The sequence below is a fragment of the Cibotium barometz genome, chromosome 12 (assembly GCF_041138505.1).
Source record: "Cibotium barometz isolate CiBa-2024 chromosome 12, ASM4113850v1, whole genome shotgun sequence".
Taxonomy (NCBI): domain Eukaryota; kingdom Viridiplantae; phylum Streptophyta; class Polypodiopsida; order Cyatheales; family Cibotiaceae; genus Cibotium; species Cibotium barometz.
Genome location: NC_141057.1, coordinates 4,673,048 through 4,695,839, shown reverse-complemented (window position 1 = coordinate 4,695,839; position 22,792 = coordinate 4,673,048). Strand labels below are relative to the sequence as shown.

Below are 22,792 nucleotides of genomic sequence, written 5' to 3'. Positions count from 1 at the left end.
TTTTTCTTGTGAGAAATGAATGCTTAGTTTTTTTTAAACAAAAAAAACATTCTGTTTTTTCTTTTCAAAAACTGAGATACGCTGTTTTTAGACTACTGCCGGCTGCTTTTCCCTCTTGCGCACTGCTATCCATACATTGTACAGACTATTCAGAGGTGGTCGTGCAGGTCTGATGCTGCTTTTACTGCACACTAGTCCGTACATACGTACAGCTGTGTATACTGTGCTCGTACGACCCCTGTACCACAAGTATGGCCTGTCCAGGCCTCTATCCAGACCCACCACATGTGTGGTTGCTGTACCTCTATGCACAGGCCGGTACAGTCTTGTACGGCTGCTATACCTGGTGCGACCTCTGTACAGCCATCTGCCCCTTAGGATAGCCAGCATGGTCAAGCATTAGACTCTTCAAAAGAGGGCTCACTCCACACATAAACCACCCGGATCTCTTCTCCCCTCTGATTCATAGGAAGAGAACGATGAGAAGCATACCCGGGTCTCTTGTCAGATGTGAAGCATACCCACACATACCTTTCAGCTTCTTGCGTTAGGGTTGGCTTTGATACCACTGTCAAGCCTCCAGGATCAACCCATAAGGCAAACCTACAAAATAAACCATAAACCATGAAGGGGGTGCAGGCATACTCGCCACCCAACCATGACAGCTGCTGTGAGTGAGGCTCACAATCTTGGCCATCCCCACTGAGCGTCATGCTCTCGTGAGTGCCTTGCCATCGTCCTCATCCGGTGTCCTCTTACCACCCGGGGTTGTCCCCCAAGGACGACGGCCTCTTGCGCAATGGTGCTCCTGGTCCATGCGCTTTGCACTCTTGTGCTCCATCCGTTAGGGTGCCCAACTGGTACCCCTCCCCCCAATAAATAGGGAAGGAATGCCCAAAAAGCACACGCTATCAATAACGGACCCAAAAACACGTCCGCCCACAACATATCACACTCTAGCTCGCCAAACTCCTGCCCCTAGCGTGCACAGGACATGCTCGCTCTGAGTTTGGATCTTCTTTGTCATCCATGCTATCTTACCATCATACTTACTCAACTGGATCTTCTTGAGAAGAGTTGTTGCTGATGATGACGATGTCAATGGCGGCCAAAGCTTTTTTAAGGATGGCTGCGAGCTCTTGTTGATGGCGGTCCTCGGCTGCTTGTTGATGTGAGCCTCACCTGCGCGGAGGTGCTCCTCTTCAAGCACCCGTTGTGCTTTGTGTTCTTGGCGGTGTTCTTCGCGTTCACATTCCAAGTGACGTTCTTTGCGTTCAAGGGGACAGTCTTTAGATTCCATATCGATGCTTGGCTTCCTCCGAATCATCGAAGGATTGGAGTACTTGTTGCAAAGAGGTCGAGGTGGTGAGGTTTTGCTGAGTAATAGCATGCAAGATTGCCATGAGAGGATCCCCGGTAGGAGTACTCAGGGTAGAAGTACTTACAGCAGCGACTTGAGGAATCTCAATTTGGGGAATCTGGGGTGCTCTCTGCATGTTAGAGTGATCTTCCGAGGTGTGTAGTTCTTCTGATGTATCCCTAGCGGGCGGCTCAATGAGTCTACCGGAGGGCAATTAGACCATCTTATTCTCCATATCTCTTGCTTCAAGTTTTTTGTCTTGTGATCAAGTTCTGATTAGTGTTTTTTCTTACAAAATCTGTTCTATTTAAAACATGTTGTGGAATTTAGTCTTGATGCAACACACCTCATTAGAAACTTATTATATAGGTTGCAAAGAGTTGCCTGGAAGGTGCCATTGATAGGTGGCACCAAGGCTCTTGAAGGGGTCATATTAGATTTCTATGACTTGCTAAGAAAAATAACATGCAGAACCTTTGGCACTTGAGTCTTTTTGCTGTTTACAGTGTTATGCTGTGTTTAATGCATCAGAAACTTGAGCTTTATTGCTGTGGATTTGTGGACCATTTTGGGAGTAAGTCTGTGTTTGCCATGTTTTCGAGGGTTGTAGTAAAATCAGCGGTTTTTGCAGGTGTGTCTCATAACCAACCCATTATGGCTGGTGAAGACTCGTCTGCAACTTCAAGATCCAGGCTACAGTGTACACAAACCTTATGCAGGATTTACAGGTAATTCACAGTCCATGAACTGAACACTGTGGAAAATTACAAGCAAGAAGTTACTTGAAGGAAACTTTCCATACAACTTCATTGCTTAAGAAAGCATGGATAGATGTACATTTACATACATATATATATATTGAGATATATGTTAAAAATAGTGCCCAAACATGTGCTACATTTCCTAAGGTTGTTTTAGCAATTATAGGAGTCATTTAGTAAACCTCTTTCACCAAACATAAAAGGGAAAGCTTGTGAGCATCTACTTTGATTGAGAGAATCAAGGAGCTGATTTCGTGGAGAAGATTATGGAGGAGAATATGCAACTTGAAGATCTAATCGATGATGTACACCGCTTGAACCTTTTCCCTATCTAAAGGCGCATTTAATACAAAGTAGAATGTGTGTTTCTGATTACTGTCATTTCACTGCGTTATTCTGTTAATCTCGTTACACTGATCATGTTTTCATTATCACCATGAAGTATTTAGCTTTTGATCCACCGTAGATTTCAATAATTGGTATCAGAGCCAGACACCACTTCTGCTACGCTACTCTCTACCATCACCCGTTGCTGTAGCCCGCGTGTTTGTGCCACACTTGTTTTGATTTGCTGTTCAAGGTTCTTCTTCAGCTATGCTTCTCTCCAATAGTCCATGCCATCAACAATCAACAACATCCTTTCCAACCGTTGACGTCCAGCACATGTCAGAGTTCAGCATCCGACGATAGCTTGCATAGTTGCAGCTCTCAAGTCGACATCATCATGTTTTTCAGCTCCTCACTATGCGCTCAAGCGGCCAAAATATTGGGCAAGGAGTTTTTCTCAAGGATTTTCTTCAAGTCTTCCTCAACAATCTAATTCTGATTGCCTTGTTGATTTCGACTGATCAGCTGATTCCGACCAACTGATTCAGTTGAGTTGTGAAACCGATCCCGTCAAGTGGGAAAGACTCCGTTGGACACCCACACGCTTAATAGCACAACTTTAAAACCACAAATTTGAAATGGACAACTTAATACAACTTGAAATTTAAATGAAATGAAATGGAATAGATGCACACCAGCACTGGGGCCGGAACGGGCCGACCCCCCCCTCAATACATGATATATTTATTGGGAGTATTTAATAAATACAATGCTCCATGGGTTCCAAGAACCAGATAATGTCCATGTACATATGAAAACAGTACCAAACAAATAGGCTCGAAGTCGAATTTCGATGTAGAAGCTCGAAGCAGTACGACCACTAGTGTGGTCCAATCTCTACGGTCCTGTGCTTTCACTGGACTCCGCGGAGAGCGCCTCACTGGTGTTCCGAGACCACGCACAAACAGGCGCTCTCGTACTAACGCCTAGCTCTCCCGATCTCAACACCTTTGGACCGAGGTACGCCAATATAGCTTGGACAACCCGGCGTTGGCCGAGCGGGATGAATCCCTTACCAGATTTAAACATAAAATACTTTACTTAAATCTGAAATTCACTTACTTGTAGATGGTTGATAGAAAACCAATACTTGTGGTGTTTGTGTAGAATATGAAGCCACCCTTGTTGAAGAAACAGTTGCCTCGTGTAGAACCATCAAGACAAGTACCACCACAAAGGGTACAGCCGCCTGCTGTGAGAGAAGAAGCATCCACTTGCAAGGGAGGAGATGCCTGGCCGCAGTGTGGAGGAGCCCAAGCAGCTGGTCTTCCTATGGAGTGACAGTCCCATAGGTAAGACACAGTTCCAGGCACGAGTCTCCCTATGGTGTGACAGTCCCATAGGCAAAACACGGCACGAATACTGGCTCTTCCATGGCGTGACAGTCCCATGGGTCGAACACAGTCCAGGTCATACACGGGTGGCACTAGTCTGGCTCCCGTCCATACGACACCATCCTGCTAACACACGGGTGGCACCAGTCTGGCTCCCGTCCATGTCAGCAAAATACTGGCCTCTTCACATGAGACACCGGCCTGGTCTCAAGTGAACGAGACGCAAAAAACTGGAGATGGACCAAATGGTCGGCCAATTGGTGACATCCCCCCGGGCTTCTAAAGAGTTGACCTCAACTGAAAAGCCTCAAGATATGCCTGCAACAATTGCGGATAATCTGCAAAATAATCCTCATTTACTCACTTGGCATCAATAGGCAAATAATTCTTAAACTTCACAAGGTATCTCCTGGAAAGCTTTCCTGCAGGTAGCTTTCTCTCCTTGTGAAAAACAATCTGTTCTGGCTGGAGGATCTCCTCAAGCTCTTCAATCTCTGGCGGATCTTCTGTGACAGGCTCATCAGGATCTGGCCCCACATATTTCCGAAATAGACTCACATGAAAAGCATTGTGAATCTTCCAATGACTAGGTAAAGCAAGCTGTAGGACACTTCATTGATCTTGTGAATCACCTTGAAGGGTCCATAATAGCGAGGAGAAAGCTTAGGATATGATCCTTCGCGTCCTGGCCTCTTCCGAAGCCGAGCCTTCTCAAATTTCAGCAATACCCAATCACCTTCTTTGACTTTCATGTCCCTTCTATGCTTGTCAGCAGCCATTTTATGCTTATCTTGAGATCTTGCAATGGCTGTCCGCACCTGACCATAGGCAATATCCAAGTCTCGAACATATTCATCAGCTGCAAAAATCTCATCCTTTGTACGAAGGATGGGTGGCAAGACCACTCTGCCATAAATAATCTCAAACGGAGCCTTTCCTGTGGAAGCATGGATTGTATTGTTGTAGGCAAACTCAACAAGTGGAAGATACTTCTCCCATGCACTCTTTTGATCTGCCACATAACATTTCAATAAATCCAACACGGCTGAATTTGCAGCTTCACTTTGGCCATCCGTTTGGGGATGATAAGCTGATGAAAACTCAAGCTTAGTACCCATATTATCAAACAAAGCCCTCCAAAATAGGCTTGTAGTCCTGGGATCTCTATCCCCAACAATGGATTTAGGCATACCATGATGCTTGAAAATATTAGCAAGAAAAAGCTTTACCATATGATCAGCTTTGATGGTTTTCTTGACGGGCAAGAAGTGAGCTTGCTTGCTAAACCTGTCCACAATAGTCCAAATAGCATCATTCCCATGCTGGGATCTAGGCAAGTCCATAATAAAATCCATCACTTTCCCAAGGTTGCGGGGGAATAGGTAATGGCTGAAGCAAACCTGGAGGCTTTTGCCTGTCAAATTTCACCTTTTGGCAAGTGATACATGCACGCACATAAGCCTCAATGTCTTTACGCATGCTCGGCCAAAAGAAATACCTCTGAATCATGCGAGTAGTAGGCATAATACCTCTATGACCAGCATATGGTGGAGCGTGACATTCATCCATAACCTTAGGACGCAAATCCTTCACCACACATAGGCAATTATCCTTCATAAGATAACCCTCGTCGATAACATAAGAGGCATGTGAATGACCAGCCATCAAATCAGTCCATATATGGCAAAAATCAGCATCCAAATGATACAAATCTCTCATAGCAGATAGGTCTCCATGAGAGGCCACTGAGACTGCAACAGCATAAGGCCTCCTAGATAATGCATCGGCCACCGCATTTTTCTTTCCTGGAGTATGCACAATCTGAAAATGAAACATGGAAAAGACCGAACTCGGCCTATGAGACAATCGGAGTACCTGTATGGGGTATCCTCTGTCATCCCAACAAAATGAAAAAGTACTGAACTAAAAAGCTGAATCTGGGTGTGCAATAAGTACAATGAGTGGTGAAGGGGATGGAGCTCTACTACTAGGAGAATGCAAAGCTATATGCATGGAGTATACAATCATGATATGCAACCTAGCTAGCTCCATCCTGTACCATACTGGGGGTATAAAATGGTATACATCAATGAAGGGGGTGTCCACAGCTCCTTGAAGAACATGCCTGGGTGTGCTCTGAAGCGAGCCAGTTGCTCCGCACCCTCTCTGTGAAACTGAGCTCTGATCTCTGTCATCTCTCTCTGGTATAGGCGTGGTGTCCGAAAGAGAGAAAGAAAGAAAGAAAGAAAGAAAGATATATTAACGTCTACGAGAGGCCAAAGTCGGCCTATGAGACAAAAAATAATACAACTGTGTTCTTCCGGTCATCGGAAGAAAAGAAAGAAAAGAAAAAGTGTATGTGTCTGGATACAACTGTGAATCAATGGATCGGTGGAGCCCATATACATGTTAGAATACGCAGCGGAGATGATGACCAAATCTGGGAACACGAGCAAAAAAACGCAGGCAGAAAAACAGCACAAGAGAGAGAGATGTAGGTGTGTAACTCTGCTCTATATACACAAGAAGATCCCGAGAAATGATACAAATAAGGTATGGGGGCTGGGGGACCTCCCTGGAAGAGCAGTCGGCCAGCAGATAAAGTGCCCACGACTGCTGAATAGGTCCCACGACTGCATAAATGCAGTTGGCCAGCAAATAGGTGCCCACGACTGATGAAATCCAGTCGGCCAGCAGCCCAGTAGCCCACGACTGATGAACATACAGTCGGCCAGCACTGGAGTGCTCCAGGCATCCTCTGGCAACCCTCCCAAGCCTCAGAAAAATGGGAAGAAATAGGGGAAAAATACGGGGAGTGAGGAAAAATGATAAAACACCTGATAAGGGCGGGCACACCCACAACAAAGGCCCTGGTGTATAAAAATAGACAGGAGATGACTTCTAACACCCCCTCTCAGTTCCTGGCTGTGTAACCAACCACTGGGAGCTGGGGTGCCGCCTGAGCAAATCCTGAGAGAGCGACTTCGTGAAGAGGTCCACCGTACTGTCCTCCGTCGAACAGAACTCTAGCAAGATGTCATCAGCAACGATCTGTTCACGAACAAAGTGCCTCTGGATGACCATGGGATCCTCCAATGGAAGCCCAAACCTGCAATGTAACCTCCTCCTGCTCCGTGAAATTGCTCCTGGGCCATAAGTAGATCTCCTCGTGTCCGGATCTCCTCCCCAAACCGAGTCACTCCAACCGTGGAGTCGGACTCCATCCAACAATCCCCCTCCTGTGTACAAGAGTCCTTGATCCTTCGCATGCCGCAGAAACCACAGGAAACGCAATCCTGCCTCCCAAAGAGACATCTGCAACCATGAGCTCAACCGCCTCATCAGGAAGCTCCCGTCCAATCTGGTGTCCATCAACCAGATCAATGAACCATACAGCTTCTGAGTCAAAGAGACATCACACTGCTCACAAGGATCAACACCTGTTACGGTGCGCAAGCAAGTCCTGGAAACCTGATGAAACCTGTCAACCACCCCCTCTGAATCCGGAACCACAAAGCCTGGAGAAACCACCTCCTTCTGCAAGTAAGCACCTGCTGCCACCTGCCTGGCTTTCCGAAAGGTCCCCGTGGAAAGAACATCCTCAACTACTGGAAGTTCTATGTCCCGAACACTACGAGACATCAGAGCATAAGTGACCTGTTTAGCTTCCTCTGACTGACGAACACAAGAACTACCAACATCAGTACTGGAAAGTTCCTGCCAACTGCTACCATCTACTGGCAAGCTATCCACCACCTGGCCTCGGAAAGCCCGCACCTGCAGCGTATTCACACTTGAGTAGCCATTAACAGACTGCCACTCATCACAATCCTGAGGACCTGGGGGAGAGAGTGCTGAAAGCTTGTAAACTCCATTCTCCACTCCGCCTTCCCAAACCACTTGGCCTGTTGCTTTGTCTCGGAGAGCAACAAAATGCTCATCAAACTCCACCCGTACGCCAGTCTTGCAAACCTGATGCACTGACAACAGATGAAAACCAAGTGCCGGAACATACAACACCTCGGAGGAATGCTTCCCCCCTCTGCCATTGGGAACTATCTCCATCCTGCCCTCGCTGTGAACTGGGATAGTGGACGTATCCCCAGTAAGAATATGACCAGAAAGCCTGCAGAGATCCTGTAAACCGGAACGGGAAGGAGTCATGTGCCTGGAAGCATCACTATCGAGAATCCACTCCCGAGTATCCATTGCGGAGAGTCCTCCAATCTCCTCCCTTCCTAAAGAAAATGAAGCATCTGTGTCCATCACCTCCAGGTGCACAAAAGCCGGAGTCTTCATGATTGTTGCTGATGAGGAGTCTTCACCCTTCTCGGTCTTCTGCTTGGGACACTGCCTCCAGTAGTGGCCTTTCTCGCCACAATCATTACAGGTCCTCTCTGCCTTCAGTTTCTCGCGGTCAGCGTCGGACATCTTCTCAGAAGACTTCTCCGATGAAGCTTTCCCTTTGCCCGAGTTACGGCCTTTCGACCGTTGGCCAGTAAAGGCCTCCGAACCTCCACCCTGAGGAGGGTTCGTGAATCGTTCCTCCTGGTCCAGGACCATGGGCACAACGTGATGGTGCTGAGCCTGCCACAAAGAGGAGTAAAATGCTGAGTACGAAGAGGGCAAATGTGACAGCAACGTGATGGCCGTGTCCTCTGACGATATCTCCTTCCCAGCCTGAAGAACTTCCTGCTGAAGAGCCTGCAGCTTGTTAATATGCTCCCGCATCATCGACGACTCAGGGCTCATAACCCGCATCTGTACTTCCAAGGAAATCCTCTTCATGGGCGATACCCTGTTGTAAAGTGAGGCCAAATGCTGCCATATACCTCTGGCCAGCGTCATGTGCTTTACATGATTGATTACCTGTGGTGTGCAGTTGAGGAAAATAAACGAACGGACCCTGGCGTTGACACGATCCCACATCTGTGTCTGGGCCTCCCGGTCCTTCCAGATCGACAGTAACTCCCCTTCCTCTACTTCCGGCCGTGGAACACCAAGAACGACGAAATCGGCGAGATCGTAGGACTCCAGAACGGATTCCATCATCACCTTCCATATGCCGTAGTTGCTCCCGTCCAACTGACGGTCCACCGGGAACGTGGGGAGTGTCGGAATCTTCACGTGTCTCTCGGCCATCTCAAACAGATCTGCCATAGCGGGGATGTACTCTGAAAAGGGTGGGTGGGTGGGAACAAAGAAGAACTAAAACCTGCAAGTGGCTGTCCAGCAAATCAGCCCGCCTTCCTCTTGCTTCTCCTCTTCCCGAACAGTCCAAAACAGTCCACCAATCAGCCACAAAACAGTCCCCCTCTTGCTCACACAAATCCCAAGACCTATCTAGAGCCTAGGGCTCTGATACCATGTCAGAATACGCAGTGGAGATGATGACCAAATCTGGGAACACGAGCAAAAAAACGCAGGCAGAAAAACAGCACAAGAGAGAGAGAGATGTAGGCGTGTAACTCTGCTCTATATACACAAGAAGATCCCGAGAAATGATACAAATAAGGTATGGGGGATGGGGGCCTATATATACCTCCCTGGAAGAGCAGTCGGCCAGCAGATAAAGTCCCCACGACTGCTGAATAGGTCCCACGACTGCATAAATTCACTCGGCCAGCAAACAGGTGCCCACGATTGATGAAATCCAGTCGGCCAGCAGCCCAGTAACCCACGACTGATGAACATACAGTCGGCCAGCACTGGAGTGCTCCAGGCATCCTTTGGCAACCCTCCCAAGCCTCAGAAAAATGGGAAGAAATAGGGGAAAATTACGGGGAGTGAGGAAAAATGATAAAACTCCGGATAAGGGCGGGCACACCCACAACAAAGGCTCTGGTGTATAAAAATAGACAGGAGATGACTTCTAACAATACAAACAATATAAGGGCGGGTGGGGATGTGGATGGAGTGCTAAGGCAAGATGCATCTCTATATGTTGAAGGGGTAGTACAAGCATGCTATGCAGATCTATGTCTAACTCCATCCAGTGCCATAAGAGGGATATAAGATATCATACATCGCCGATGCTGAGGCTGTGAGTGAATGGCGTGACCATGTACCCTGAGTCTGAATGAAAGCGAGCTACCCTCTCCTGTGTCTCCATCCGGTGTCTCATTCGGATAGCTGCTATCTCTCGGTGACGGAGTCGGGGTGTTCTATGTCCAGTCTGTCTAGGTCTCCTCCTGGCTCTCAATTCCTCTGCTCTGTGTGCGGTCACCCCACGTGGTACATCAGCTGGCACTGGCATAGCTCTCTGGAAGAAATCTGTGAGCTGGGACTGTCTCCCACCCCTAGTGAGAGAGAGAGAGAGAAAGAAAGAAAAGAAAGAAAGATTTTATTAACGTCTTCCAAAAGACCGAACTCGGCCTATGAGACAAACAAGTAGTACAATGATGTTCCTCCAGTCATCAAGAGGAAAATGTGGAGTGAGAATAAAATGTACACTTCAGACACCCGCACATCATAGCGGAGGAAGACACTCCCAGTTGACTGACTTCTTCCAGAGATTGGCACCAGTAGCCCAGCCACACACATTGGGAGTGGCATCTCAGCGCGAGCGGAGGAGATTCGAGCTAGGCGACGACCCAGACTAGCCGGCTACCAGACACCATGGCTACACCACAGAGAGATCGCGGCCATCCGGTCTCGACACCAGCAAGAGGTCCTAGAGCAGCTGGCACATTTTCGCTCTGATCCAGGACGCATGTTCCAGACATTTACGACATCCTCAGATCGGATGTATGACATATTGTACCCAGACTATGGGACTGGATGGAGTTAGGAGTAGATAACATATCATACTTGTATCACCCCTTCAGCATATAGAGATGCATTAGTAGCCCTAGTACTCCATCCACACCCTCTCGTTTGTACACCACCATTGAGTCCCCTATGGTCGTGTTGTCATGTGCTGCTCTCCCAGTCTCGGTCTCTAGTTGGTGTGATGAGACCCTTAGTCGCCCAATGGCTACTCTGGCTTCATGTGATAAGTGGACCTGCAAGTATCGTGGTCGTTGGATGAAGCCGTCTGTGGAGGTGCTCAAGAAGTGGTCTCTGTAGTAGAGCATCTTCGTCGGGAGTGGCTGCCTGGGAGATAGCCAAGTCTCCTGTATGTGGCCTTGCCAAATGTCATGTCTCATGACTCTGTTTCTCTCTGTCTGAGAGAGGCGTCTGTGTGCTGCAGCTAGGTCATACTGTAAGGGTGGTAATCTGTCAATATCAATCCTGTCTGATGATATCCACTGTACCACTTGGGAGTACCATGACCAGGTATGTCGCTCCTCAGCAAGTTGTCTGGATGCCTCAAAAGCAGCCCGAGGTACCCGATTTAGTGGGAGCTCCCGCATCCTGTGTATAAAAGATATAGTTTGGAACATGGCCTCTACTAACATAGGTGGTACAGCAAACTCCGCTCGAAGGATATCATGTGGTACTGAAGGTTTGCTGCGGATCATCCGTGAGGGCATCAAAATCTGAGGGCACTCTATCTGTGTCCATGAGGATGTAGCCAAACTTGGTGTCCATACTGTTGCTGCATACATCAATGCTGGAGTAACTAGTGTATCAAATAGCCACCCCTTAGTACGGGGCTCTTGGAAGTGTGCCTGGTGACATTGGCGTTCCAAAATTGCTAGTGCTGCGTACCCTCGTGTCACTCTGTCTCTGGCTGCCTGTGCCATAGAGAATCTCCCTGATGAGCTGGTAAATGTGACCCCAAGGTATACATACGAGCCCACCACCTCTACCTGTCCTCCCCGGGCTAGTGTAAGGATAGTCTGGCATCTGACTGCTGCTGATGTATGAAAGACCATAACCTTGGTTTTCCCAAGGTTCACTGTGAGTCGTGGCTCCGCATAGAAAGTATCTAGGGCCTGTAGATGCCTTTGTAGCCCTGTCCGAGTATCCGACACAAGAATGATATCATCAGCATCTAATAGAATGTGTACAGTCGTACCTGAGATGTCAATCCCAGAGCCTCCGCCATGTATGATGTAGTCTGCTACCTCGTCGATGTATAAGCCAAAGAGTGTCGGGGAGAGAGGGCAGCCCTGCTTCACACCAATGGTGCTGGCAATCATATCTGATAGTCCCCCTGGGCATCTAACTCATCCAAACACTTGCTCATATAATCTGTAAATCACCCACATCATGTCGGGGGGTATGCCCAGTGTCTCTAAGCGGTGGAAGAGGCGCTCTCTCAGGACTGTGTCGAAGGCTTTGCGGAAGTCCACAAAACAGCAATAGAGTCTCTGTCTCCGTGCCCGAGTTTGGTCAATCAAGCATCTCAGGGTGAAAATGTGATCAATAGTAGAGAAGGCTCGCCGAAAACCTGCTTGATCAGGGGCACGAAGCCCCTCCCTCTCAGCGTGTGTGCTCAATTCTGCCTCCAGGACAGCCCCATAGAGTTTGGCCAAGGTATGACCAATCATGATAGTCCTGTAATTACCAGGGTCCAACATGTCCCCAGCTTTGTGGATCGATACAATAGTGTGCATCGTCCACTCAGCCGGGAAACCTTCTACCAGAGCCCTGTTAAAGAGGTAAGCAATAAAAGGAGAGAGTGTGTCAGTTGCATAAATGAAATGCTCACCCTGTAAGCCGGTGTGATCCTCAGCTCTCCCATGTTGGAATCTATGTATATTTCGAGATACCATATCGGTAGTAAAGAAAACCGATGAGGTCGGTGGAGTCTCGGTGGGGCGAGGGATGAGTGGCTGGTGTGAAACATCATAAAGCCCTTTTGCATAACTCTGCCAGCGTCGAGGATCAGTAATCGGGGTGGGGGGGCGTGGCTCTCTGAGTCGTCGCCAAGCAGTGGCTGCATCTTTGCTCATGAGCATGTGGTAGATGTCCTAGTACTGAGCCTCCTCATATGTGCGTCGCTTACGGCGTGTAAGAGACCGCATCTGTCTACTGGCCTGCTGCTGTGTTATTTCCCCTTTCGCTATCTGGGCTCGGAGATGTCGATGAAGCTCTCTGCACTCATTATCATACCATCTATTCTGGGGCATGTCCCCGGATCTAGGTAGCTTCCCTGTCTGGAGATGGTGTGGAAAGCTGTGGCTAGTTGCTGTGTGCAGTATGTGTGAAAGCTGGGCCGTCAGTACATCGATGGGTGCTGTAGGGTCCATACCAAAGAGGCCATCATGTACTTTTGAATCATAAACGTCTGCAAGCTCCCAGGTAAAGTGGAAGATGGTACGAGATGCTTGAGTGGTCGGGGGTGGCAGATCAAGAGAGCTCCTAAGAGAAAAAGCCAAATCAGTATGGTCCGCACCAATGGGGCATGTAGGGATAGTGAAAGAGTCTATCAGGTCTGTGCTCTCCCGTGAGCCCAATATGTAGTCCACAGTGCTGCTGCCTCCTGATGATGGGAAACATGTGAGTCTTCCCGATTCTGGCCATTGTGACATCCCGTTATAAATAACGAGATGGTGTCTAGCTCCCAGGTCCAGAAGGTGTTGCCCATAACCTGTACTGTCTGGCCCACTGTCCTCTGACATCCTCCTGGTCCCTGCATCTACATCGTCTAGTGCCTGTAGGATGAGGGGATCTGTGAAGTTGAATGATTCACACTGTCGATTCTGTGTGCGTGCATTGAAGTCCCCCATCAGGAGAACCTCCCCCATGGTCGAATAGTGTAGGATATCTGCGGATAGAGTGGCGTATGGAGACTCCTCTCCTCCTCCAATCTGGTCCTCCATGTGACTTGTGTTGAATCTCGACCCCTTCGGCAGGAAGTAGCATATTGCCAAGTAAACTGTTCTCACCTCTGAGAGCTGTAGGCTAATCCACATGTAGAGTGCCTCGGGGTCTCTCGACACCACCCTGATACGCTGGTGTAGTGCTCGTCTGAATAGTATAGCGATCCCACCTGAGCCTTTGGAAGTACCCTGTCACATCCCTTGTCTATACACTGATTCCCACTGGTACCCTGCTACCCGTGGTAGGCCTCTCTCTGGGCTTTCATGTGATGTCCCGGTTCTCCATAACCTCCTCTAGTCTGCCTGGATGTGTCCATAGAGCCCCATTGCAGTTCCAAACTGCTGCATATATCTCCTTGTGCTTCTTGATTATTTCCTGTGTCCCATTGGCCGCCATATGGCGCTATGCCACCATCTTGCCCTCTATGTATACATGGCCGTCTCTGTAATGTGCCTTTTTCCCTTCAGCACGTGTTGCTTTAACTTGTGGCATGCATGATTTCCTATGTTGTCTCTGCATCCAAGTTAGGTCATCATCAAAGTAGATGGGGTCCCTTGGTAGGTTTCTCAGAATAACTCTGTGTCTCATGAAGGTTTGCCTGCTCACTTCGTCTGCGAACTGTAGCACTAGGGCTTTACTTTGGGTGGGGCTGTCCTCCATATCTTGGTGAATGGAAGTGGTGCATCCTCCGCGTGGCCTAATTTTATGCATAAGTTTCGGCCGTCCGCCTTAGGGGTGCACCCCTCTGTCTCTGGAATACCTGTCATGCGTATGTTCAGGCGACGGATTCTCCTCATCTTCTCATCTAGTGTGGATTGGACCATGTGCGTGTCCTCTTGTACTTCTTTCTTAATGTTTTTCTTGACCACTTCCACCCATCCCTCTCTTACTGCTTCCATCTTGCCCTCCAGGGTTTTGGTAATCGTCTGGGTGAGCTCCTCCTTCATGGCTTCTTTGTCTGCCTCGAGGATTTCCCCTTCTTCTGGGCGTTCACGCAGTGAAGCTACTTCACCTTTAAGCTGGGCAATCTCCTCCTGCATTGTTTCCTTTTCTTTCTTCCGTGTTTCTGCCTCGGTCTCCTGCTTAGCAATGCGATCGAGGAGGCTCTTCTGGACAGTGTTGAGGTTGCTGACCGTGGTTTTCTTCAAATCCTTCAGTATCTTTTCGAGCTTTTCCATACGTGCCTCCATGACGTTTCTTCTGTCGTTAATCCTTGTGGGCTGTGACTGTTACTTCAGCAGACCAGGGTTGGTCTCAACATGGTGCTGACCTTCAGGAGAGAGAGAGAGAGATGGAGGGGACAAAGGGCAGGGTGCAGGCGGGCAAGAGGGTGCACAGGTGGGAGGGAGGGGAGGGAGAGATGCGCAGGAGAGAGAGACGGGGGGAGGGCAGAGAGAGAGCGAAGGGCAGGCAACGTGAGGGGGGAGCGAAGGGTAGGCAGCGCGAGAGAGCACAGGCAGGCAGGCGAGGCAGGAGTGCTTGGCGGGTGGGTGGTTGGGTGGGTGGGAGGGGAGGGGCGGAGAGTAGGCAAGGGTGAGGGAGGGAATGGGCGAGAGTGGAGGGTGGGTGAGAGGGGAGTGCGAGGAGGGTAGGCGAAGGGGAGGGCGAGGGCGAGGGCGAGGGCGAGGGCGAATGGCGGAAGGGTGGGCGAGGTGGGTGGGCGAGGGCGAAGGGGTGGGCGAGAAACAAGCAACAGCACAAACAGCGAACCTGCGAACCAGCGAGCGAGCGAGCGAGCGAGCGAGCGAGAGAGAGAGAGAGAGAGAGAGAAAGAAAGAAAGAAAGAAAGATTTTATTAACGTCTTCCAAAAGACCGAACTCGGCCTATGAGACAAATTGGAGTACCTGTATGGGGTATCCTCTGTCATCCCAACAAAATGAAAAAAGTACTGAATAAAAAAGCTGAATATGGGTGTGCAGGGGATGGAGCTCTACTACTAGGAGAATGCAAAGCTATATGCATGGAGTATACAATCATGATATGCAACCTAGCTAGCTCCATCCTGTACCATACTGGGGGTATAAAATGGTATACATCAGTGAAGGGGGTGTCCACAGCTCCCTGAAGAACATGCCTGGGTGTGCTCTGAAGCGAGCCAGTCGCTCCGCACCCTCTCTGTGAAACTGAGCTCTAATCTCTGTCATCTCTCTCTGGTATAGGCGTGGTGTCCGAAAGCCAGGTGTCCTCTGTCTCCTGCGGGCTCTAAGTGTCTGTGCTCTCTGGAGAGTAATTCCCTGCCGTGTAGGGGCTGGGAGGGGTACGGATCTCTGAAAAAATGTAGTAATTTGTGTCTGTCGCCCCCCCTCTGGAGCTGTCTGAGCCTGTAATAATGTCTCTCTGTGGCGCTGTATGTCTAGAATGTATCTCCCCAGTATGCGCTGGTCTGCTGCCTCAAAGATCTGGCGTAGGGAATGTGGCTCTCTGAATAAAATGGGATATCTCTCTCTGATGGCTGTATATGCTCTGCATCTGCATACATAATGCTCCTCACTCTCCACCTCCTCTCTGCACAATCTGCATATCCTCTCCTCTCGGGGGATCCGTGCTGCTCTACCAGTCTCAATCTCCAATCGGTGTGATGAAACTCTGAGCTGACCAATAGCCACTCGGGAGCCGTGTGGTAAAAAGCCCTCCATGTATCTAGGCCTCTCTATAAATCCATCATCAGTGATACTCATGAAGTGATCTCTGTAGTATAGCATCTTCGGTGGAAGAGGCTGTGTAGGCGATATCCATGTCTCTCGTGTATAGAGCTGCCATAGATCCTGTCTCAATACTCTGTTCCTCTCACTATGAGAGACGGATATGTGGTGCATCCCTGTCATACTGGAATGGTGGTAGATGATCCATGTCTAGGCCATCCTGTGAGAACCAATGTGTGACCTCTGCATACCATGATCCTCTGTCTCCTGCCTCAGCCAACTGTCTAGATGCCTGAAAAGCTCTGTATGATAATCTGTCCTGTGGCATCTCTCTGAATCTGTCTAGCAGGCATATAGTCTGGAATATGGCCTCTACCATCATAGGAGGCGCAGCAAACTCTTCTCGGATAATGTCATGAGGTACCGACGGTTTGCTGCGTATCATGCGTGCCATCATGAGGGCCTGTGGTCTCTCTATCTGTGTCCACCAATGGGTAGCAAGGCCTGGCGCCCATACTGCTGCTCCATACATCAATGCCGGTGTGACTAATGTGTCAAATAGCCACCCCTTCGTCCGGGGCTCCTGAAAATGCGCCTGGTGGCACTGTCTCTCTAGCATAGCCAATGCTGCATATCCCCGTGTCAATCTAGCTCTGGCTGCTGAACCCATGGTAAAGCGTGTGGCTACTGCAGAGAAGGTAACCCCTAGGTACACGTATGATGTCACCACCTCCACCTGGCATCCTGCGAGAGTGAATGTCAGCTGACTCCTGCCCTGTCTCGATGTATGAAAGACCATAACCTTGGTTTTCCCAAGGTTCATAGTAAGACCCCTCTGTGTGCAGAAATCATCGAGTGCATGTAGATGCTGCTGTAGACCACCTGGGGACTCAGACACTAATACAATATCATCAGCATAGAGCATAATATGTACTGAGGTACCTGCTAAATCAACTCCATCTCCGCCTCCCCGTGTAATGAAGTCAGCCACCTCATCAATGTATAACCCAAATAGCGTGGGGGAAAGTGGGCATCCTTGCTTCACACCAATGGTGCTAGCAATAGTCTCGGACATACCTCCTGGACATCTGACTCGCCCAAAAACCTGCTCATATAATGCATAGATGCCCCATGTCATATCTGCTGGTATGCCAAGAGACTGCAGGCGCTGAAAGAGCCTCTCTCGTGGTACTGTGTCAAATGCCTTGCGGAAATCCACAAAGCAGCAATAGAGCTTTCTCTTCCTCACTCTGGCCTGATCAATCATACATCTCAAAGTGAATACATGGTCAGTGGTAGAGAAAGCTCTCCTGAAGCCTGCCTGCCCTGATGAGCGTAAACTTGCTCGCTCAGCATATAAGCTAAGCTCTTGCTCCAGCACTGCACCATAGAGTTTGGCCAGCATGTGGCCAACAGGCCAAAATGACCTATGAGACCAAAAGGTTACATCATATCAATGAGGTACATCATCTTGGTACAAAATAGTAATAAGGGAAGATAACAAATATCTAGAACTATAAAATCTGATCTAGTTACATGAGCAGAGAGCTCTCATATCACCCTAATATATCCCTCATGGACCGCTATGACATGGTGCTCAAGGTGGTAAAACTCAGCTGGCGCGAGAAGGTCCTGTGATGATGGGAGATGATGGCCCAGATCCTCCTGTGGTGGCGTGGCTGTGGGCGACTACTCGACTTGCACGTGCATGTCCTTTCCTGCCTGGCGATGACTGGCCGACCATCTTGAGAAGGACGCTTCATCCTTGGCCATGGCCTGAATACATATTTTCATGTATATTCTAAACTTATATTTTTTTTTGCATTTTTTGTATCTAACTTTTTTTTGACATTCCTTTTTGGCTTGATAGTGACTAGTTGACCATCTCAACAAGGACGCTTGAGCCTTGGTCATGGCCTAAATTTATATTTTCATGTATGTTCTATATTGAAAAATATATATAATTTTACAATTTTTGTATGAAACTTTTTTTGGACGTTTCAAAAAAATATGAAACTTCTGAAACCTTTTTGAAACCCGTTTCAAAGCAGGCGTTTCTAAAACTCCTGCTAACTATGACCACTAGGGGTCTCTCCATCGGCTTCCACCTATTATATACCTCCTCTGTATCTATCTCGGCCGGCTCTCTCCTCTGTCTCCTCCTGTGGTATAAGCTAGGACCCCAGATGGGGGCACCATACAGTAGTGCAGGTGTAACTAGAGTATCAAATAGCCAAAGCTTCGTCGTCGGCTCTTGAAACTGTATCTGTGAGCAGTGCCTCTCTAGCGAGCCAAGGGCTGCATATTCCCTCATCAATCTAGCTTCGGCCGCCTTCTGCATCGAGCACTGAGGTCCAGCAAAAGTGATCCCAAGGTATACATATGAGGTAACATACTCCACAGGTTCTCCACTATATGTAATCTGTACTGTAGATCTACTTATCCACTGTGAGGAGGTGTTAAAGATCATGACCTTGGTCTTTTAAGGTTCACAGTGAGGTCCTGGTCCTCGCAAAAGGCCCGTAATGCATCCAAATGCCTCTGCAGCCCCTCTGGTGAATCAGAAATAAGAACAATATCATCTGCATACAACAGGATCGGTATTAGGGCTCCCGCCAAATGTGTTCTTGGTCCTCCCTGTTTGTCTATGTAATCCAAGATCTCGTCAATGTATAGACTAAATAGAGTAGGAGACAAGGGGCAGCCCTGCTTCACCCCGATAGTGCTGTGTATGATGTCTGAGACACCTCCTGGAGCCCGTACTCTGCCTGTGACTTACTCATAGAGTGTAATGATCCCCCAAAGCATCTCTGCTGGCACTCCCATATCTTGTAGTCTCCTCATCAGTCTGGCCCGTGGGGCGGTATCAAAAGCTTTGCGGAAATCCACAAAGCAGTAGTATATCCGATGCCTGTGAGCTCTCCCCTCCTCAATGATCCTCCGTAGTGTAAAGATATGATCTAGTGTGGAGTGCCCTCTCCTGAAGCCTGCCTGCCCCATTGCTTTGAGTCTCTGCTCCTCGGACCATTTACGAAGCTCATGCTCCAAAATCTAACCATAAATCCTGGCCAAGGTGTGACCAATCATGATAGCCCTGTAGTTGTTGGGGTCCATGGGGTTACCTGCTTTCAAGATAGGCACAATAGTATTCGATGACCAACTGGCGGGGAAGCCCTCACATAAAACCCTGTTAAACATGTGAACTAGTAAAGGGGCTAGCGTGTCCCTAGCATGGGAGAAATGCTCGGTGAGGAGTCCATCATGATCCTGTGCTGTCCCAGTCTGCATCCTGTCAATAGCATCTCTCACCATGCTCAGGTGAAAGAAGGAAGACTGTTGGGGACAAGGTTCGGGTGGATGGGGGACATGTGGTTGCTCAGGGGCATGGTAGAGAGAGGTGGCATAGATGTGCTAGGTGTTGGGTGAAGTAATCGGAGTCCGCAGGCGATGATCCTGGAAGATCCTCTAGGCCTCCTTATAGTCCCTTCCAAGAAATAGCTGGTATAGCTCTTGCTCAAGCGTGGTTAGGTAGGCTCTCTTCTTTCTCTGTGTGAGACGTCGAAAGATTACTCGCGCCTGCTGGTGAGTGGTGGATCCTGGTGCCATCTCCCGATGTAGACGGGCTTGGGTATCACGACATTCCTCAACGTACTAGCTATTCTATGGGACAGTCCCTCCTGGTGATGTAGGGGTGGTTCTAGAGTGCGGGAAGGCGGCTGCAGCGGATGCATGGAGGGTGGCTAAGAGAGGTGTGGTAAGCTCATCAAGTGGGATGTGGGGGTCGAGGTTGGAGAGGATGTGTAGACGTGATCAGAATAGATGGAAGAGGTCTCTCTGGTGAAGTGGTATCTCGGATGGTGATGGGGCAAAGCAGGTGGTTGGGTGGTGTTTCGGCATGTGAGGGAGAAGGCCAAGTATGTAACGCGCGGAAGCTCTGGGTAGTCTTCTTTCAGCCCTAAACACTCTTGAAGACCTTCTGATGCAAAAACGCACCATGATGCAAAAACGCAGGTAGAGAGAGAGTAGAGAGAGAGAGTGAGAAGTGCTGGAATTTCAGTATATACTATGTACAAAAAAGGTACAGATCTTTGCAGCCATGGGCTGCCTTCATAAAAAGGTTCCTAACCCTGAATTCTGTCCCCTATGGGACCTCTAAGTGACCCACACCCCTAGTGGGTGGAATGCTTACAATGATGAGTACTAGAGCCTTTTTATATGGGCCTTGGACAATGTAGGAGCTGGCCGACTGCTGGTCGGCCAGTTCTGAATTCATAAAATGATATTTAACTTGCCGACTTGGTCCTCCTCTTGGATATTGATGCGCAGGCTGCTGCCCGACTCTGGTCTCATGTCCACGCATCCTGTAGCGCTTGCAGCCAGCACACCTCTATCACTGTATCCTCCTTCATGCAGCCGACAGGCCTTTCTGGCAGCCGACAGCCTCTTTAGGTTCTTCTCCAAGCCTTGCTTCAGTCTACACTGCCATCCATGTTCTGTGCTCTAGCATCTTGATTCTACTCTTTATCTGGCTGCCTCTTCTGGATCTAGCCCTAGAAATGTCCATGGCATCTGTGATGCACATGACAAAGTATGCATGGTCGGCTGCAACACCGATGGAGCGAGGCGAGATGGTAAACTCCGAAATGAGTGGGATGAAAGAGAGAGAGAGAAAGAAAGAAAGAAAGTTATATTAATGTCTACTAAAGACCCCAAGGGCCTATGAGACCAAAAGTAATTCAATGTTACCATGGATATACTGAGCCATGGAAAACTGAAAGAAAAAGTAAAATGAAAACATCTGACAGTACATGTGATCAGCAGATGATCTTGTGTAGAGAGAGATATGCTGTGATCAGCTAATAACGATACCCGCCTCGGCCAGAACCGATCTGATGGTGGAGTGAATGTCAGGCCTTTGTGATGGGAGCGTGACATGTTGGCGGAGAACCTCACGAATTTGTCTTTGTGTGGTGGAGGGTCCTGATGCTCTGGGTGGGGGACGTATGGCTCGCAAAATGGATCGAGCTCTCTCACTAAGAACTCTTGAGGCGTGGAGCTGGAGCGTGGGTACGGGTGGTGGGCTCTAATGTCGTAGTAGAGGAACTGTTGTGGGTGAAAGAGTGCACAGAGCGGAAGCAGAGTGGCACTAGAATGTGCTGAACAAAGAGTGCAAGAGAGAGAGAGAGAGATATGGAGCAAACTATGCTGAATATACTGAAGCAAAACAGTCCCAAGCAAGAGACACAGATAGTCTCATACGTGAGGGAGCAAAATATGTACAAGACTGAATGAGAAATGAGAGGCCAGCACCCACTATTTATAGTGGGGGAGTGCTGGCCGACTGGAGCTGTTGGACATGGCCGACTGGAAAAATGCAAGAATGGTTGGGAAAAATTCCAAAAAAATAGTAAAAAGGAGTGGCCAGTCCACAAGCAAGGGCCATGGGTTCTTGGCGATGGCCATGCAACTCTGATTGTCACACTAAAGAAGAGTAGATCCAGTAGGAGGACAGCCGAGCTCCTCCAATAATCTCCGCAACCATATCACCTCACATGCAGCATAACAAACTGCACGGTACTCCGCCTCGGTAGAGGAAAGCGCCACAGTAGGCTGCTTTTTACTGCTCCAAGAAATGGCTCCAGACCCAAGTGAAAAAACACAACCAGTGGTCGAACGTCGTGTATCTGGATCTCCAGCCGGGTCTGAGTTAGACCATCCAACAAGAGTGCGTCCTTGGCTATAAAAGATGCCAAAATCCGGAGTGCCACGCAAGTACCGAAGAACTCTGAGAGCACACCGCCAATGCTGCTGACTGGGTTTGGATGAGAAGGAACTCAATAAATTGATTGCGAAGCATATGTCCAATCGGGAGTAGGTCAACCATACCAAACAACCGACGAGAACCCGATACTGTTTCTGATCAGTCCCAGGAGAAGCATCAAGTGAAGAAAGCTTCTCACCAATATCCATAGAATGCCCTTCGAGGTCTGCCAAATCTCAAAGCCAAGAAAATAATGCAAGAGGCCAAGATCCGTCATCTCAAACTCTGTCTCCAAAGCATCCATAACAGAATGGATCCGCACAGAATAAGAACCTGTAAAGATGAGGTCATCAACATAGACCACAATGATAACAATCAACCTCCTCTCAAGGAGGATATAAAGGTTCGAATTTGCATGAGAACGACGCAGGCCGAGCTTCTGAAAGAACTCAACAATCCGCTGGTACCAAGTCCGCGGAGCGTGCTTTAGACCATATAAAGCCTTCTTCAGCCGGTACACATGATCTTGTTTGCCCGGAACAACAAATCCTGGCGGCTGATCAATATAAACCTCCTGTGTAAGCTCTCCATTCAAGAAAGCTGACTTGACGTCCATCTGGAAAACGGGCCATCTATGATGTCCTGCAAGTGCAAGAACGGTGCGAATGGTAGTCATCCGGGCCATAGGAGCGAAGGTCTCATCGAAGTCAACACTAGGGCGCTGAGCATAACCCTTGGCAACCAACCTCGCCTTGTGCTTGTCCAAGCTGCCATCAGATCGGAACTTTGATTTAAAAATCCAACACACACCAATCACCTTACGCTGCAGAGG

At 48.7% G+C, this 22,792-nt stretch overlaps 1 protein-coding gene across 2 annotated transcripts in view; it reads left to right on the top strand.

Annotated features, from left to right (window-relative positions):
* FOLT1 (folate transporter 1) overlaps positions 1 to 22,792 on the top strand; it is a 43,454-nt gene that overhangs the window by 8,535 nt on the left and 12,127 nt on the right. For both annotated transcript variants that reach the window (XM_086805970.1, XM_086805971.1), the window contains exon 5: positions 1,992 to 2,088. In XM_086805970.1, the coding sequence (XP_086662096.1) occupies positions 1,992 to 2,088 (97 nt within the window). The remainder of the gene's footprint in view (positions 1 to 1,991; positions 2,089 to 22,792) is intronic.